Consider the following 20639-nt stretch of genomic DNA (forward strand, 5'->3'; position numbering starts at 1 on the left):
AGACAATGGCAGGCATGTCCATTTCTTGAAGTTCTTTGGAGGGGAGCACATTTTTCATGCTGATTGCTGCAAAATACTGCTCTGCTTAGTTTAAAAGAATTCGAGTTCTTATATCTGGGCTGAGGGAGACAGGAGAGAGAGCCATTGTCAGTGATACTTAGCTGCCTGCAAAATCTATTTCAGTGGGAATGGTAACAGATTCCGTGACAAAACACCAATAAAGAATCACAATAAAGAGTGGCTGGGGTATAAATAATAGGGAAACTCAGTGAGAGTAAGATTGAAGTGTGCAAACTGGTCATGGTTCAAGACATATGCTGTTTCTTTTTCTTTTTTTAATGAACAGGAATAGAGCCCTCTGATGTAGCAAGGAGATCCCTTATACATTATTTGGAGCTGAGAGATCGTGCTGCTAGACTTGATCTGAGGCAGGCACCGGTGTTACACAAGGAGATTTTTAACTGAGAAAAGTTCTTAATAATAATAATAATTTTGTTCTTTACTAACTTCAACCCTTTTCTTTCCTCCACTAGGGCTCATTTCAGAACATTTGTCCCTCAGTTCCAGGAGGCAGCATTTGCCAATGGAAAACTCTAAGATCATAAAAGGGGGAGACAACCTCATCCTGCAAGGATGCCAAACAGAGTCTTATGTCATTACCTGTCAACAAATTGCAAGATGGCTTCCCGCAAGTAGTTTGGACTTCAGTCTCTTGGTGTGTTTTGCCTCTGGGGTGCTGTTGTGATCACCACAGATTGAATTTACTCTTCTCTACATATGTATAATGAGGACCTTGGCTGACTAAACATTTTTTTGCTATATTTTGCTCATTTTTCCTACATGCAAACACATTTCTTATTTTATCTGTGTGACCGAAATTAAAAATAATTTGCATAGATATGTGCCCCCCCCCCAGTGATGCCTTATTTATGTGGTTTTTTTTCCTATGCCAGTGTTTCAGGCTTTCCTGTGAACTTTTCCGTGATGAATTTCAACTTTTTGACATATTAGAAGTAAACAGAAAATAGCTGAGCAATAAGTCTTGTTGTTAGATGAAGCACTGCCATATTATGCCTTTGTAATTATTTGTATTCAAGATTTATCTCCAATTGAGTCTGAAAGAACAAAACAAAGAGAAACATTTTAATTGCTACAGAAGAGAGTATGATGGCATATAACTCTTAGTGCTTCTAACTGGAAGTCCCCCATGTTGTAGAATTCTGCTTTGTACTCTTGTTATCAGTACCAAATCTGAGGTGAGCTATCTTGTCACTATTACCAACAAATGTCTACCATTTGAATACCAGTAGTGTCTAAAAATTAAATGTGTAAGTTATGATGAATTCACATTTCATGGCACAGCTCTGATGAGAAACACAAATGCCACTGTTGAAACAGGCTTTAACGTCAACAGTGTCATTAGTACCTTTAATAATTTATAATGCATAGTCTTTCAACCTAAAATGTATGGTTTAGTTCACATCTAGATGACTTTATGAGAAAACCTAGTTGGATGCATCATTCTTTCTTATACAGGAATTGTACATTCAGCGTCTGAGCCATTTGTTGTTCCTTTCCTGTGATGCATTTCGGCAGGCCGCTTGTCTGACTAGCCGTGGACTAACTTCCCATATTTTGTAAATAGCTCAGGGTGCTTTCCAACAGGGAATCAAACGTTCGTAAATAGTATGTGGAAAACATACTTTAGTTCCGTTGTGATTCACAGAACAAAACTGAATAATTTCTGCTGTTGTATCCAGAACACCTCAAGTTGCCTAGTATGACACTATACCTTGAAATGTAACTAACATTATAGGGTTGTATCTAAGTCATACTTTGAATGGCTGCTTAGTGGGATAGAACCCATAAAACATCATTCTTAGAATGTTAGTGGACAGTACTCTTTATTACCATTACAACCCAATTACTTTGTCCCAGGTCAGCAGGCCCCTTTCTGCAGGCATTGTGTGCACAAGGGAATCTTGCTGCTTGATCCACCAGGCTTTGTCTCTACTGCCCATTAGTAGAGATAGAGCCTGCTTCCCCTTGCCATTGCTCTACCAGGATTTGTACTTTAAGGCTCCCAATTGTGCATTAGTGCTGTCTAACAGAAGATATTGTTAGCTGACGAAAACAAAAATATGCCATTTTTCCATTGTAAACCGTGCCCAAAGCAGATTGAAATAAAAAAAATTAAAATGCGGAACAGAACATTAAAAAAAAAAGCACCAGCAAATTCAAACAAGACAACGTCAACAATTCCAAAATCATAGGATAAATGATTACAATGAAGCAATCTAGACTTAATGTGGGACAAATTCAGAACAAAATTAACAGACAGGTAAAATAAATGCTAACCCACATAACTATGCATTCCAAGGGGCTGGCTAAAATACAATTTGGAGCGGGCAAGGTCTTCTTACCAGACTAGGTCTGCTTTCCCCATCCTGGTGCCCTCCAAGTGTTCTGGCTTACCATTCCCATCACCCCTAACAGCTGGTTGTGTTACCTGGGACTGATGGGAATTGTAGTCCCAAGTATCTGAAGGACTTCCACGGTCCAGAGCAGCCTTGTTTAAATACAGCTCAGAGGGCAGAGGTCTTCTCACCCAGGCTAGGTGGCTTACAGGGCCTTCTACCTCCACACCAGCAAGTTGGGCTCAAATCTTTTGAGGCATGTGCACACAAGGCCAATTTTCCTACATCGTACACGAATCCTGCATGTAGTCAACATTCTATTGAAGTTGCTTCTAGGTAGGATTGGTCAGTGTTGGCCAATAACGGTCAATTACATGGTCAAATATTCAAATATATAGGGGTGGGGTTTTTTTAAAAAAAAGTTAGAAAAAGACAATGCTGAACATAAAAAATTGTCATCTAGAACTCAAAAGTCCATTTCTTCCCAGAAGCTTTCCAGGGTACCATATAAGATCACAAAGAGACCCTTGCTTCCCATAGCAAGTGCAGTGGACTAGTTCCATGTAGGAAATGTGTTTTGTGATTTGCTCCAGTGCAACTTTAGTCCCATCGTGGCCTATGCTTAGAACTTACCAAAGTGAGCAAGGTTACATCTTCCTTCTGGTTCAGTTCCATCAGTGATGGATCAGTGTCTAAAAACAAGTTGGCATTATTGTTGTTGTTTAGTCCGACTTCGTGACCCCATGGACCAGAGCATGCCAGGCACTCCTGTCTTCCACTGCTTCCCGCATTTTGGTCAAACTCATGTTTGTAGCTTCGAGAACACTGTCCAACCATCTCGTCCTCTGCCATCCCCTTCTCCTTGTGCCCTCAATCTTTCCCAACATCAGGGTCTTTTCCAGGGAGTTGGCACGGCCAAGCATTAATGAGCATTTAAGAAACCACAAATTGGCAGGTTCTCAGTTCTATGCATGCATAGAATCGGATGAATAATAAGTGTGAGAAGCTAATCACCTCCATCTGCTTCTTTGCAAAATAAACTGTCTCACTTGTAAACTGCAGGTGCCAGCAAGCATGCTTCTACATTTATTCTTTTCTCCTTTTAGTGACACCATTCAGCCACTCGTTTATTACTGCAAAGATAGACAACCTTCTCCCAAACTATTGCATCATCACTTTTTCATAGCTGGTTTACGGTGGGTTTTTTTTTTTAAAAAAAAAAACACCCCTAAAGTACTTCTATTCCAGATGCAGCTACTCACTTATTACCTTCGCTTCTGTTTTCCGATGAACCTGACAACAGTGTGTGTGAAAGGGAAATCTTGTCGGTTCACTTCTGCCATGTAATTTCTTTTCATTAAATTAGTACTGTGGGCTCCACTATTGATGCACACATGTCTTTACTTTTTCTAACTAGGCTGCCCTCCTCTTTCCCAAAGCCTGGTGAAAGGGAAGTTTTGGCTTATGGCTATAAAAACCAGAAGCCTATTGTTAGCATGTGGGAACTTGATCATACACAGCCTCTGCTGATCAAGTTTATCACTAGTAATAGGTCATGGGGGGGAAATGCTTTTATTGTTATTAACCGGAAGAGCTATAAGATGCTTTGACATGTGTGCCAATATTCCTCTTATACTTTATATTTACATGGATGCATAAAAAAGAAAAAGACTTGCAGGAAAATAAATTGGACTGGTTTCAAATCACCCTTGAGCCATGAAGCTATTGCGGTCCCCTTCAGAAGTCACTATCTCTAAGCCTAACCTCCTTCAAAGACTTGTGAAACTAGAAATTGAGGTGACTCGGCTATTCTGAGCAGTCAGAAGGATGCAAATATAGGAGATACATATTGCTAAATGTACATTATGAGCCCAAACATATGTGGTGTGGTGGTGGCAGAGCCCTGTACAGGATTGGATCTGCTGCAGAGACCAAAAGATTGGCAGGAAGTTTCTATGCCATGCCCCCTCCCTCTCTTGGTTCAATTTTTGAATACCTTCTTGCTGGATTTGTAGCCCGAGTTCACAAATTTGAGAATGATCTACATGCTTGATTTATCTCTTGTCATTAAAATCGTATATTTCCATGCAGGTATCCAATTGCAATTCCTCTCATTCACCTTGTTTGTTTAAAGGATACCAACGTTGTCAATTACCCACAGGACGATAATGAAAGAGAAAACTCAGTGTGCATATTGTTCTTTCCAGCTTTGCCAGTGAAATAATAATAATAATAATAATAATAATAATAATAATAATAATTTATTATTTATACCCCGCCCATCTGGCTGGGTTCCCCCAGCCACTCTGGGCGGCTTCCAACAAAACATTAAAATACAGAAATCAAACATTAAAAGCTTCCCTAAACAGGGCTGCCTTGAGATGCCTTCTAAAGGTCTGGTAATAGTTGTTCTCTTTGACCTCTGGTGGGAGGGCATTCCACAGGGTGGGTGCCACTACCGAGAAGAAAGTGAAAACAAACTGCACACATTGTTTCATCTATGAGTGGATGGTATGTGACGAGCACCTCCAAAGTTGGCACCCCAGGTTCCATCTCCCCCTAAATCTAAGCCTGCCTAGGATGGAGCAGTTTATAAAATGGGCTGGTGGCAGCTGATCCCTCTGAGCTCGTCCATACTTCCAATTGACCTGCACCTAGAAAGCACGACCCCAAGCAATCTTCCGCTTGATTCATGCTTTCTAGGCACAGGTGTGAGTGGTTTCACCCTTACCCTGCTCCTTTCCCAGAGGAAACCTGCTCTTCAGTACTAAATCAGAGCAGACGTCTATCTAGAGAAACCCCGAATTGCTGTTTGCCCCTGGGGGAAAACAGCAGGACAAGAGAAAGCCCTTTTTTGCTGTGTTCCTCATCCCATCCCCCAACTGCACCCAAGTACCATACTTTTCATTTTGGGGGGACTCCAATTACAGAAAATGGCCCACAGTTGTTGAGCTTTTTGGGGGGAGCATTGCCCAGGGTTGTTGAGCTTTTTTTGGAGGGGGGAGTGCAGTAAATCACTAACCTGACGATTGCAATTGCTCGTGCCATTCGCTAACAATGCTCGTGTCTGCTACAAGTGTCTGCCCGATAGCCAACAGCGGAAGTAAATAGCAAGCCTAACTGCCACAGCGGCAGCCAATCCTCTGCGGCCCTTGACACAGCAGCCAATCACACACCCATTTCCCACAGCCAATACAAAGAAACCCTTGCCTCAGCCACCAATCACACTACAAATCGCCAGTGACAATCTGCAGCTCGCAGCTGCAACCAATCACCCGTCACCCCTACCCATGTATAAGACGCTCCCCATTTTTTAAACCTTTCTCTCTCTTTTTGAGTAAAAAAAACCTAGTCTTATATACGGAAAAGTACAGTAATTCTTACAGTGGAGAGAGAAAAGCAGAAAAGTTTCAAGCAGTTGTTTTCTTGTGAAAAAAGCGCAGGCTACTGGAGGATCAGTTCCTCCTCCCTCCCAGCCTTGTGGCTCCTGCTCCCCATCCCTGTTCTACAGACAATCAACAGGATGCAGGTTGGCTGCTGTTGCCGTCACATCTCGTCGTGCCTTGTGCTGCAAGGCCTTTGGGGCTTATGAAGCCTCCCGTTCACCTGTGTTCACACGCGCCACTCTTTTCCACCACCAAACAGCAGTTTTATTTGCCCAGCAACTAATTGTGGAGAAGGCATGTGGGCAAGAGGGGAAGCCAAGTTCAATTGCTGAGCGTAATGTTTGAATTGTCAAAAAAATGGACAATGAAAGCAGGCGTAGAATATTTAGCGGGTGCCCCGCTGATTTGCCGAGGCCACCATCCAAACCATCAAATGAGTCCCCGGCACCGCTTAAAAAGAAATAAAACATCTAAATGTGAGGGCTTTCATAAGTCAATAAAGAATAGACGCCATCTTAAATAGCTGGAAAGGAAGCAAGTGCTTAATTGCAGGTGCCTTCAGAATAAATAGAGAGCAAAAGTCTAACATTATTCACGCGGGTAGCTCTCTTGAGCGCACTTGTTTCCAGAACTGGCTGAAGAATTAATGCGTTCTTGTTGAATAAATGTCCTTTGCAAGCCACCTGCAGCGAAAATTGATCTCTGGGTCGCTACATGTTTTCATCGAAGTGTATTGAAGCCGTAATGTTTCCACCTGTGCGGATTGCAAAGCCGTGCCAATGAAATGCAGAGCTCTGGTGTTCTGCTCCAACTGTGCAGAGCTGTAAAAGTCCTCGAATTGCAGTGTGGCAAGTCATTTCTGCAAACTGGTTAAGTCTGCCAGTGAGCCAGGATACCTTTGTCGTGCCTCTGGATCTGTTCATGACAATTCGAGCTGGGTTTCAGTTTGACATGTTGTTTCTTTTCACCCACCATCCCCTACAGCTAAAAGATTGTTAATAATTGCCTTGAAAAAGAAAAAAAACACATTGGGGGTTTGTGTGTCTGGAAAGATTGCAGTGCTAGCTTGCATAAGGTATCTTATTAACACATCTACAGCTAGGACTCCTGTTTATCTCACTGGGGAGGGAAGGTTAGGTCTATGGTGAGTGTTTTGGTGCAACAACAGTTAATGCCACCTGTGCTGAATATGATGACATGTCCAGCTTAGCAGTTGCTGGCACGGGGATTTTAATCCAGAACATGGGGGTTGTGGTTGACCAGTGCTCTGAGTCACTGCTCGTAAAATGCTACATGTAGAAAATGCTCCGTCCAGAAATGCCTTGAAATTTGCCTCTGTGGATATAGGTCGTGGTGTAGTCAATAGGAAAAGTTGTCACATTCATGGGCCAATCCCCATTAGGTTACATTTAGAAAACAAACCAGTCCCATCAGTGGTGGAATATGGCTGGCAGTTGGCAAAGGGTGGTCTTATTCGGTTGGTTCACTTTTATCCCACACTTCCTCCCAAAAGGTTATACTGTGCCACATCCCCCAAAGTTGCATAAATGGTTCTTCCACCTCCTCATTTTATCCTCACAACAGCTTTGTGTGGTAGAATCATAGAGTTGGAAGAGACCACAAGGGCCATCCAGTCCAACCCCCTGCCAAGCAGGAAACACCATCAAAGCATTCCTGACAGATGGCTGTCAAGCCTCCACTTAAAGACCTCCAAAGAAGGTAGGCAGGGCTGCAGGTAAATGGTCAAGGGTGGTTCAGAGTTCAGCAGGGATTTGAACTTCTGTCTCCCTAGGCTGGGGTTCAGAATGTTCAAATGACACCCAAATATGCCCCACATCTTTGTAGAGAAAAGGTTTACTGCATTTGATTGTTTTATTTTTTATGGCAGAATTAAAACAATGCAGGCATTGGGGGAAAGAGTACAAACTTTAGAAGAGGCTCTGAGCAGTGGTCAATCTAGCCCAGCATCCTGTTCTCACAATGGCCAGCCAGACCTTTATGGGAAGCACACATGCAGGACCTTAGCGCACCAGAACTTTCTCCCTCTTGCAGTTTGTGGCAGCTGACATTCAGAAACTTGCTGCCCCCAACAGCACGGGGCATGTAGAACATGTAGATGTAGAACATAATCATTGGGTTAGTAGCCAGGTTCTGTTAGAGTGGGAAACACGCCTTTGACTTCATGGTCGCTATCCAGTAGGTGCCTGCAACTCAGGCATATATGCCAGAATATACCTCGCGTTGGAGAAATAATTGCATTTTCCCTGCAACATAGGTTTAGATCCTGGGGAAACCAGTTTCCTTACAGCTGCCATGTTCTGTAGAGGAAAGAGTTTGGATTCCCTCGATGCAGTAGAGATGCTGATTTGAAAAATATCATCTGAGGCATGGCTCAGTGGTAAAACCTCCGCTTTGCATGCAGAAGGTCCCAGGTTCAATCCCCGGCATCTCCAGGAATGGCTGGGAGAGAGGCATCCTGGAGAGTCACTGTCAATCAGTCTGTCCAGTTCAAGACATCGACACCAATGTTCTGGCTACACTTCTAGTGGTGCAAGGCAGCATTATCAGAAAAGCCTCATCTGAAAAGACCTCACACTATCTCTCTGCATCTTCCGCTTGCCTTGGGTGCCACATGTCAGTTTCCCTTAACCTGCTGATGAACCAGGGAAACGGGGTGGCATTTTCTGGTTTCAGCAAGAACAAGGTGAGTATTGAGTAAAAAGGAGACGTCTTCCTGCCGAGCACTAACAGTACTTCTAGCCAACAAGGAAAAAAGACATCTTTATTCTAATGGGGTCAGGTGGCTTAACAGGGCAATTTCCACATGGTGGTGGATTATATAATTATACGCCGGGCCTTGGCGTGTCTGGCTGTAATAGCACCTTGGACTGGTTTTGATAAATGACTCACCCTGTGCGTGAGCCTAATTATGGGCTACTTGAAGGTAAAAGCAAAGTAACTGGATCTTCCTGTGCAACTTCCAATGGAGTGGCATTTATTGCCATGCAGACTGGCCACTGCAGAGCTATATAAACATCTGGTTATGTAGATGGAGCACAAAGGAGAATGTAAAACATAATGAAATTAAAAATTACTTCGTCAATGAACTGAAGCACCGGATTTGCCAACTTCAACGTCAGTCTACCAAGTTCCATTTCCTGTGTGTGGTGCTAGTTAGCCAATCATGCGGCACTTTATGCGGAAATGGACACTCCCTCTTAACCCATATTAATCTGCTTTGAGGGCAGCTAGGCTGTTTGTGAGGTCATTTTTTGCAACACCAAATGCAATTTGAACACACTTTCAGGTGATCAAGATGTGCCGAAATAATTCAACAGAACTGAACGTGGGTTTTGTTTTGTTTTTTAAGTTAAGACTCAAAACACCATAGAGGCTCTGTGTACCATCAAGATGTCCTGCTCCCTCAAAAGGCTGTATTTTCTTCCTTGCTGCTCCATTTTCTTGGAATGCCCATCCTGATTGCACAATTCAAAGTGCTGGTGCTGACCTTTAAAGCCCTAAATGGCCTCGGCCCAGTATACCTGAAGGAGCATCTCCACCTCCATCGTTCAGCCCGGACTGAGGTCCAGCTCTGAGGGCCTTCTGGCGGTTCCCTCGCTGCGAGAACTGAGGTTACAGGGAACCAGGCAAAGGGCCTTTTTGGTAGTGGCGCCCTCCCATCAGATGTCAAGGAAATAAGCAACTATTTGACTTTTAGAAGACATCTGAAGGCAGCCCTGTTTAGGGAAGTTTTGAATGTTTGATGTTTTATCGTGTTTTTAATATTTTGTTGAGAGTCCAGAGTGGCTGGGAAAACCCAGCCAGATGGGCAGGGTATAAATAATAATTATTATTATTACCAGCCTAACGATTCCTCTTTGTTATTAAAATTATTTCCCCAAACTCACCTTTTCGGCGATGCCTTTGGCACAACCCTCTAGTTCACCTACTTTTCCGGAACTCAGCCTAAGCATATGTAACTAAAACCTCATATTTGCTGTTTGCTGCTCCCTCTCCTTCCTCCAGGGAATAAAACGGTATAGAAATCTAGAATTGTGGGCTTCTTGGGGGCAGAGACCTGCCGTCTTGCGTTCTGTAAAGCAGCAACACTGGTTTGCCCCTTACTTTTTCTGCAGAATCTTTATTTCCTCTCTCTCAGACTGAAAAGTAAAACAAGCACAAATCAAAGTACCATGCACACTTGATAGTATATAAGTAAATACTGTGATATTACTTATATTATGTGAGTTTATACAAACATTCTGCCAGTCACTAATTTGTTCCGTTACAGAGAATAACTCAAATTTAAAACAGTGTATGATTAATTAAAACCATTAAGTTAAAGCCACAGAACTAAAGGAAATCACAAGAGCAGCAAAACAAAGTAAGGGGAAACATCCACTCACCCTGGTTAAAGAGATGTTGATCTGACACCAAAATCTGTAGTATTGGCAAAATATACATAATATACATAATGTATAAATTCACATTTTGGGGTGCTGGGTGTTATCATGGCCCCAGAAAAAGTTTTTTTTTGGGGGGGAGTGCTTTTTTCATGGCACCTAAAATGGCCATGAGAGAAAATGATATGTCCCTTTTTTCTGGGACACTTATGGGGTCTACCATGTGATCAGGGAGAAGATATTTTGCTATGGTGCAGGAGAACCTGGGTCACACCTCTGGGGTGATTGTGAACAAGAGATTGCGCAACTTCCGGTGTCGGCCTGCCCATCTATGGGCACCAAAAATGGCCGCCGCCGACACCGGAAGTCGCGTCTACGCACTTCCGGTCATGTGTAGATGCGACTTTTGAAGCCGCTGGCGGCCATTTTTGTGCCCATAGAAAGGCAAATCAGAAAGGGGGGGAAATGGCCACCGGCAGGAGAAAATAACGGAGAAAAACGGGAGACGAAAAGTGATACGGGGGGCCTCCGGGAAAAGGTAAGTAAAAACGGGGGTTTCCCGGGGAAAACGGGGTACTTGGCAGCTATGCCTCAGATACTAATAAACGTCAGGGGTCCAGAGCTGCACCTCTGCTCCCAAGTTTGTTTTCTGCCATTCCATCACTTTGCTCTATTAAAATGCTTAGTTTTCAAGCTTTGTGTCTGCGTGTGCTCAGTTTTATGTATCAAGATTTAATCGCACAGACAAAACAGCTGTTTAGGAAGCAGGCTGACCAAAACAACAGTGGCAGAAGGCATAAACATTTGGGGACTTTATTATCTGCTCTTTACAATGTGGCATTTTTCAGTCAGCCAGGATATCCAGAAGTCCCAAGAGCAACATCCCTCTTTGGCCTGTGTGATTTGGACTTGTTATTGTCCTCTTTTGCTGTGCAAATGGGCAGAGTCAAGCCACCAACACATGCCCAAGCAGTTTCTGTAGCAAGTCAGCATGTTTTTAAGGAGGCCCAGTGAAGCAGGTGGGTTTGGAGAAGTACTTTCAGCAGTGTCGAGGATGCTGCGATACTCTCTCTTGTTCACAATCACCCCAGAGGTGTGACCCAGGTTCTCCTGCACCATAGCAAAATATCTTCTCCCTGATCACATGGTATACCCCATAAGTGTCTCAGAAAAAAGGGACATATCATTTTCTCTCATGGCCATTTTAGGTGCCATGAAAAAAGCACTCCCCCCCAAAAAAAAATCTGGGGCCATGATATCACCCAGCACCCCAAAATGTGCATTTTCGGGTGCCATGCTAACACACTCTGGAAAAAACCCACATATTTTGGACTCCTTGATCTTGTGTGGGTTATGTGACTCACACTGGAACAGAGGTGGGAAGATGCACTTCCCAGTTTTGGGACTCAAGATGTTGGAGGATATGACATGGTGCATCAGCTTGTGGAAGGAAAAATATATTTGTGCTGACCCCATGGACCATTTGGAGGCAACTACCCACGTTGTTCTGATTCTTGAAATTCTTGAAATTGAAATTCTTGATTCTTGAAATATGGCAACCCTAATTCAAAGCAGCCCTGTTTCTTATTCATGCGATCCATTCTGATGAGATGATAATTAAGTTCTCTTGTTACAATAACTGTGCAAGCCTAGATGTGTCTACTCATAAGTAAATCCTAGTTGAGTTCAATGGCGCTTACTCCCAGGGGAGTGGATATAGGACTGTTGGGTCTTATAGGATGGCTCAGCTAAAGCCCAGGTTGCCCGGGGGGGGGGGCAGCAAGCCCTCTATCACTTCTGCCTCCTTTTTATAACTTAACAAAGTGATAACTTGTTTGTGGGGGCTTTTACAAAGTGTGGCAATGGTGGGGTCCCAGCTACCAGCCACCTTAATTTGCCAGGAGACAAAAAGCAAAGCCTTCCCGCCCATACTAGGAAATTCCTTTTGTTTACTTATTTATCAGTGTGCTGCACTCCCAAGTATGCCCTATATCCAACTTAAGGAGGGTCTTCAGCAATGTAACGCTGATGAGTTCTCCTCATATGCTGGTAGGGCCTTGACTGTGGCTCAGTATAACTGATGGCAGCAGTGGGCAGCAATAAACCACTATTTAGAATTTCCCACAATACCCTGCAGCCACAGGGGCACCGTGGAAAATTTAAGAAGGCATGAGGCAGACCCACTCGCTCCCAGGAAAGGTGTCTGTGTGCCCCGGGCCCTGCTAGGGTGCTGTGTCTCAACAGCTGCCTAAGAGTGCCAGATGTGGAGCCCAGCTTTGTCCTAGATTGCACCCCTCAGTGGGACTCATTCTGAGTGAATACGCCCGATTCTCCGCTGTCAGTCATTAGAGTTCTTCTCTAGATCCCACTGACTGGTGACTACACAAATTCCTGGAGCAGCTACGTAACTCGCAAGGATTTGTCTGAGCCATCTGCAACCAATATTCTTGTTTGGGGAGGCCTGAAGTTGCCTCTGCTGTCCTGCTGCCCAACTGCTTGGCCAAACAGGGCCCACTTTCTTGAGCAGTGCTTTGTTTTTCTGGAGCGTTCTCTCGAGTCTCCAAAAAAAACAAAAACACAACAACAACAAAAGCAGCCTCTGCGTCCTTTCCTCTCATTGTGTGGTGGATTCCTGTGCCCAGCTGCTTGCACCTGAAGCTAGCCAGTTTTGCTTCCTTCCCCTCCCTCTCTCATGCCTTCCCTCTCCCTTTCTTTTTCTCCAGGCCTAGCACGCCAGTAAGGCTGGGTCTGGGCGCTGGCCCTGCATTCACCACTTCCTCGCCACTAACCCAGCCTACGAGGGCTGCTGCTCTGGTCCTTTGAACAGCTTCCAGAAGTGTGTGGGCAGAAGCCATGAAAAAGTGCTTACTCTGGGCTTTGCCCTTGCCAATGCTGCTGCTCATTTCCACTGGCACGCAGACAGAGGCCTCGTCCTCTGCACACAACACGAAGGCTGGCATCTTCCCGAAGATCTCTCTCTGTGTGTAAACAGTCCTAAGGAGCTCACTGTACAGGTACCTCAGAACTCTGTGACACCTGCCTGCCTGGCCGCTTGCCAGGAATCCTTCGCTCGCACGTAACAAAACATGAATTAACATATTTATCTTTTATTAATTAGAGGGACAGCGTCTTTCAGCTTAGGCCTGGGAGGTAAAAGCAATAAAGAAAAGCTGAGGTGAATCCTATCTATATGTATCTCCTGACTTGGCTCAGTGCTATTGCAAAATTAATCGTTCTTTGCATGCTTCCATTGCCTTTTCCTAATACAGCAATATCTACTACATATTTCTCTTTGCTTGCTATGCCTTTGGTCACCTCTCAAGGTACCGTAACCAAATTGTGCATTATGGTATCTGAGATTAAGGAGCGGGGTTTTACCTATGTTTGGGTAAAGTTGGCCGCCATTTTGAATCGAAGTGGCAGGCTGAATCTTTCAGAACTGTGCTGATCTTAAGCAGTGATTTCAAACCTGAAGTTATTATTTTTTAGGTCTTAGAACACCCAAACAACACCATGCATGAATTCCCAAGCAATGCCTAGAATTTGGATATACCCTCTAACATTCCCTGATGAAAATAGGGATGCCCCATTCCATAATGATAATTTTACTATTTATACCCGCAAATCTTATTGGGTTGCCCCAGCACTCTGGGCAGCTTCCAACATATGTAAAAACATAATAGAACATTAAACATAAAAAAAAAACAGGACTGCCTTCAGACGGCTCAGGGGTTGGATAATTCCATCCCCTCCAACATTTCTCCAATGAAAATAGGGACATCCAAAGGAAAAGCAGGACATTCCAGGATCAAATCAAGAACTGGGATGGCTTCTCGAAATCAGAGACACCCCTGGAAAATAGGGGCACTTGGTGGGTCTGTTTTGAAGGTGCATATGTCACATCATTCAGTAATAATTCTCAGGGCAACGTGCAATAAAATAATTTTAAAAAACAGTACATCTCTGAATCACTACAAGAACGGCAGCAACTGAACACGGCCATGACGTTCAGCAGATGTTTGGGGCTACGATTCCCATCAGCCTCAGGCGGTTTGTGGGAGTTGTGGTCCAAAGCATCTGAAGGGTGCCTGATTGTGAAACCTAGAGAATTTAAGGCTGACATGTATATGTGATGCAGGAGAGCTGCAATCATATTGCCTGATTGATTCTTTATTAGAACAGCAGCCTTCTGCCTCCCCAGTCAAACTCACCTTGCTCCAACCCAAGTATTAACCTGGCTGGGGGAATAAAGACAGGCACCCACAAGCCAACGCTACTATTAGGCAGAGTGAGGCAGCTATTTTTAGGAGCTGATTTGGGGTGTCATGCAAGGGCAGGAATTTATTGAAGATGATGATTCCCAGGGAGACGCACTTGTGGGATTTCCAGCCACAGGTGTCAAAATAACTTGGACAGCCTTGACTACTGTGTCCCTTTATTGGGGGTGGGGGGGGCTTTTGCCTCAAAGCTGTGGCATGTTCAGTTCTTGCACCACAGGCAGGCCTGTTCAGTGGTTTGATATTTTTGATCAGCCAGTCATTTTTATAATTTTTGTGTTGTTTTTATTGTGTTTTATCCTTGGTTGTATGTACCTATGTACACCGCCGTGTTTTATTGTATGAATTGGCGATACGTAAATATTATAATACACAGATGATGTATTATACAGGGAACCAGGCAGAGGGCCTTCTCGGTAGTGGCACCCGCCCTGTGGAATGCCCTCCCACCAGATGTTAAAGAGAAAAACAACTACCAGGCTTTTAGAAGACATCTGAAGGCAGCCCTGTTTAGGGAAGCTTTTAATGTTTAATAGGTTATTGCATTTTAATGTTCTGTTCTGTTGGAAGCCGCCCAGAGTGGCTGGGGAAACTCATCCAGATGGGCGGGGTATAAATAATAAATTATTATTACTACTACTACTACTACTACTACTACTACTACTATTACTACGGGGTATTATTATTATTGCCCTGCCAATCTGGCTGGGTTTCCCCTGCCACTCTGGATGGCTTACAGCATATATAAAACATAGTGAAACATCAAACATTAACTTCATTGATACAGACAGGGAATGGAGCCAGCCTTCATCTTTATCTGTGATTTCTGCATTGCAGGGGATTAGACTAGATGACTGCTGGAGTCCCTTCCAGCTCCACAATTCTGTGATTCTTGTTGTGATCAAGGCTTCTCCCCACCAACATATTCTGACGGATAAGAGAAAGGGCATTGCGGGGAAACCCCAGTTCATAAAATCAGACATGGGGATAAACGGTTTTTTAATGCATGATCATTATTTTTAAAATGCTGTTTGATTTGAGGTCTAAATACTGTGGTACAATTTTAAATGAAAACTACTCATAATTTCACCATATCAGTATCTCATTATACTTTGAAGAAATGCTAGAGGATTGTTGTTGCTGACTTTCCATGGGACCAACTTCATCCTTGTCTCGCAATAACAAGAAGTGGGCATTTGGGTGGGACTCTGCTTGGATGGATAGTAACTGCAGCAGCTGTTAATAAGCATGAAGAAAGTCATGTTTGGGCAGCTTCCGTTAATGTATGCATCACAAGCTGATCCTATCTCATCACCCCTCCTGCCAGGTGAAGACAGCGTGCGAAGTTCTGGATTATATTAATAACACTTTGCAATTACACAGCACCTTTCATCCAGGAGCATCAAAGCACTTTGCAAGCCTTGATTAATTAAAGTTCACAACAGCCCTGCAAAGCAGCCAACAGGCCTGTTGTACATGCAGGGGAACAAAAGAATCCCTCTGGGAAGTCATCCAGAAGCCATCAACAAGAACTAATCAACAGCAGAGCTGGGAACAGAATCCTAAGATTGGAAGAGAGCAAAGAATTCCTTCTGTCTAACCACAGGACCACACCCACATCCTAAGACCAGCCTCATTATAGGTCAAGCTACCTGGATGTGAGTCTCCAGGGTCCTAGGCAAAGATCTTTCCCACCCAGAGATCCTGTTAATGACCTTCTGTGTGCAAATAATATACTGAGCTATGGTTAGGGGATGGGTGAATTGCTTGTTTCTTATCTCTGTTACTATTTCTGCCCGTAAGACGTGTGTGTGCGTACAATCACCTTGCATCTCTTTTTTCTCTAAAAATGTGCATTCAAATGCTTTTTGTGCCATGTTTTCAACTATTGTGATATGTTTTCAAGAACTGCATCTTGCAATGTTCAGAGAAGTGGGGAATTTGGTGGAGCGCTCTGTTCCGGTCTACTCAATAGTCCAAGAGATGTGTCTCATGTCATTTTATGATGATTAATCTCTCCAGGCATCCCTCGCTCTGGTTTCACCTGCAGCTATAACCTCTCCTGGGTCAAGCATTGTGATTGCTCTCTAATAGCTCCATTTGTGCATAATGCTAAGGCATGTTTTGTTTTAACAGTGGTGTGTTCAACAACCCACAAATCACCTCTCAAATGAGCAAACAAGCCGTGGCTTCTATCTCCGGCACTCGTTTTGTTTTCCAGCTGCTTTTGCCTCGTGCCTGTGTAGTTTGGGGCTGGGTTGCCAAACATGGCTAAGCAAGGCTGTTGGGTTCAGACATAACTGCAATCTATGGTTGGACTAAGACATAGTTTGAAAACCAACAACAAACCATTGCTTCACATCACAGTTTGCTGGCAGCAAACAAACTATAGTCTGCTGGATAGGTCCACAAATTCATACAAACTGTGATTAGGTGAAATGTGAGCCAGGTCATTGGCTGTAGTTCTCATTGGTCTGTTCCAGCTCATGAATTGAGTTTTCTCTGTGTACAAGGTGATTTATAGCATTTTTCCCTTGGTCTGATCCAGCAGGCCTCCTCTATGTTCACGTAATCCAAAAGAAATGTGTTCTTTCCTTTGCCCGCTGCAAAAAGGTTTTAAAAATGTGGGTGAAGGGAAGAGTAGGAGTGCTCATTTACATAATACATCTTACAGGCTAAACAAGCTGGTTTTTATGTCATGGAATGGTTTTGGATGAAAGTCCTTTGATCAGCAAAAGGAGCGTGGAAAAAGAAACAGAATGAAGGAACACAGATTCCATTACACTAGACGCAAAAACACTAAAATAGCATTTTTTTTCCTTGAGAATGAAATAAGATTAAATCCAGATGATCAGGAATAGTCCCACCCAGAAACAGGCCGTGAGAAGCTAAAAATGTTTTAGATACCGGGTATCTGTAGGTTATACATCTATACATTACAAACATATGCACACAGAGCCAATGAAAGATTGCAGATGGGAACTCACGTAACTAAATGTTGCTCAGTACTAAACATAAAAGCCCCTCCACATAGAGAACTGCATGCCAGCGAGATGGATTCGACTTTACGGGACTTCAGCCTCTGAGGTGCCCAATTTCTTTGGGGGAAGTTATTTTGTGTGAGTTGACATTTGGTACAGCCTAGCCCACTGGGTTACAGCTTCAGTGAAAACTAGGCCAAAGGCACTGATACCAAATGTGTCATTGCCCCCCCCCGAAAAAAAATAATAATAATGCATTGCCTTCCTTTGTAGGTACAGCTTTAAATGCAAGCCCTGCCTACAATGCACGAAAGCCAGAATTGGGAGCACACTTAGTTTTCCTTTGAAGTCGAATCACCTGATGTTATGGTGACATTAGGTGATTGATAACAACAGGATGACCCCACCCACCTGTCAGGTGGCTCACAGAGAGTGTTCAGGATCCATCCCCCCAACTAGATTCACTGAGAGACCTTTGGTCTGATGCTGTATGATGCTTCTTCTTTTTAAAATTTGTTTCTTATTGAAACTTTTCAACATAGAATAAAATTTTAAAAAACAGATTCGTCTAAATAAAAATTAAGAAAATAATAGAAAGGAATAAAATAAAATAAAAATACAAAACCCTTTATTGGAGGTATCCAAAAAATAGAAATGGGGTGATATGATAACCATGTTCAAATATATAAAAGGATGTCATATAGAGGAGGGAGAAAGGTTGTTTTCTGCTGCTCCAGAGAAGCGGACACGGAGCAACGGATTCAAACTACAAGAAAGAAAATTCCACCTAAACATTAGGAAGAACTTCCTGACAGTAAGAGCTGTTCGGCAGTGGAATTTGCTGCCAAGGAGTGTGGTGGAGTCTCCTTCTTTGGAGGTCTTTAAGCAGAGGCTTGACAGCCATCTGTCAGGAATGCTTTGATGGTGTTTCCTGCTTGGCAGGGGGTTGGACTGGATGGCCCTTGTGGTCTCTTCCAACTCTATGATTCTATGATTCTATGATTCTACTGCACCCCTACCCCGGCAAAAGCACAAGCTTCCATTTTGCTTATTGCGAATCTTGGTAACCATCTGGATAAGGCTGGTAATATTTGCTCTTGCGTTCTTGTACACTTCCTGGGAATTTCTTTCTTTAAAAGGTGTGTGCATACAGGTACTGTAGAGCAATACCTGTGTCCCTGCCCAGAACTGAAGAAGACAGTGGAAGAAGGAGTGATTAAGCTGGGGAGGACTTCTGGATACAATCTGTTGAACTCTGTGGTGTGGACTGCAAGCCAGGGAATAGCAATCAATATCCATGACTTTGTGGGCGGGGAATAGGCATGTACAGAATGTACGTATCTGCACACCCTCTTTGTGATGCAAGGCCCCTGTGACCCCATTGTGGAAAGACATGAACTTGTAGAGGTGCCCACGTTTACTAAACTGTTCGGCTTTCCATCTTATTTGGAGGCTGGAAAACGAGGACAAGTTATTGCTGGCACATCAATGAACTGGGAAAATGTAATCAGGCAATACCTCCGAGCTATTAGCACAGTACAGAGCAAGATGAAATCACAAATCAAGAAATTCTGCACTTAGATTGCACAACTAAAGCAGGGTTTGTTGTTTATTTTTTAAATGGCCTTTTTGAGCTGTACATCCCCCCTGCATTGGGGACATCATCCTTCGATCGGTGAAAGGCAGACACTGGAGGCATGTTTGCTGCTTAGTGGGTATGTACTGGGCAGAAGACCAACAGAGAGAAAAGAGATCCAGAGAGGTATCGTACAGGACCTCACCCAACATGACATCAGTATCACCATGTGGGAAAGAGCCAGAATGGTTAACTAATCAAACAGAGGAACGCGTGGTGCAGAGAAGCATGAGAATGGGCTGAGCCTGAAGTGCTTCCCAGTGAAGTACAGTAGTGCTGGATTAGGAGCCAAACACACACCCATCCTTCCCCAAGTAGGTGCCCTCCTAAAGTTTTGGGCTGCAGCTTCTGTCAGCACACACTGGCTGGAGCTGATGGGTGTTAGAGTCCATGAGCCTAGGGAAGGATGCTCTAAGGCAGGCACCCCCAAACTCAGCCCTCCAGATTTTTTTGGACTACAATTCCCACCATCCCTGACCACTGGTCCTGTTAGCTAGGGATGATGGGAGTTGTAGTCCCCAAACACACCCAGCCCCTGGTGAAGGAGGGAGGGGAGGGAGGAGAAAACCAGAGACGTGACATCAACCAGCCAGGTGGAAGGGCTGTTTTCTCACTCTAGCTCACAATCAGTGGCTCTTAGCCTTCAGTTCCTTCAGCTATATCTCTTTCCACTATCTCCAGGTGTTTTCGGACTCCAACTCCCATCAGTCCCAGCCAGCATGGCTACAGTCAGGGATTGTGGGAACTGTAGTCCAACATCTGGAAGACCACAGATTCCCCATCCCTTCCTTAGGGACTATGCATTCTGAAATAACAAGAGAAATGTAAATCAGGGAGCATAAGTGCTTTGTTCAGTTTCTGCTGCCTTCAGGAGGTGGCCCTACGTTTTCTTATCAAATAACATTGCATTATTACAAATGGAATAGAGAAAATCCACTAATATGAACTGCCCTATTAAGGGTCAGATCACTGGCCCATCTACCCTAGTGCTGCCCACTCTGGCTATAAGTGTCTCTTCAAAGACATATGTCCTAAATCTGGTGGAAGTGTCGTGTGTCCCCCCCCCACATGCACACATATCTTGACTGAAAACAAATTCTGCAGGATGTCACAACTGTAATAATAATAAAAAATTATTATTTATACCCTGCCCATCTGGCTGGCTTTACCCAGCCACTCTGGGCGGCTTTGAACAGACATTAAAATACAAATATCTATTAAACATTAAAAGCGTCCCTAAACAGGGCTGTCTCCTAAAAGCATGGTAGAAGGACACCAGCAGCAGGATTTATATATAAGGAGGCCTCATTAGGGAAAACGCGCCTCAGTTTAAGAACAGTTTCGGTTCAAGAACGGACTTCCAGAACGGATTAAGTTTGTAAACCGAGGTACCACTGTATAGAAATTTAATTAGTATACACATTTCTGCAAAGCAGTTTCTTCTCATATAATGCATTTTTGTATGCTATTTTCACTACTGTATTATATGCATGTCTATAAACACTTTAAGCCAGGATTTGCACTTTTGTGCACATTACT

At 43.7% G+C, this 20639-nt stretch overlaps 1 protein-coding gene across 3 annotated transcripts in view; it reads left to right on the plus strand.

The window, feature by feature from the left end:
* The window catches only part of BABAM2 (BRISC and BRCA1 A complex member 2), a 129005-nt gene extending 125379 nt beyond the window's left edge, over window positions 1–3626 (plus strand). For 2 of the 3 annotated variants that reach the window (XM_088666596.1, XM_035111504.3), the window contains exon 12: window positions 534–3626. In XM_088666596.1, the coding sequence (XP_088522722.1) occupies window positions 534–597 (64 nt within the window). In that variant the 3' untranslated portion in view covers window positions 598–3626. The remainder of the gene's footprint in view (window positions 1–533) is intronic. The other variant, XM_088666597.1, reaches the window with a different exon arrangement.
* Window positions 3627–20639: the final 17013 nt, after the last annotated feature.

This window comes from Zootoca vivipara, chromosome 3, assembly GCF_965207765.1.
Source record: "Zootoca vivipara chromosome 3, rZooViv2.hap1.1, whole genome shotgun sequence".
NCBI lineage: Eukaryota > Metazoa > Chordata > Lepidosauria > Squamata > Lacertidae > Zootoca > Zootoca vivipara.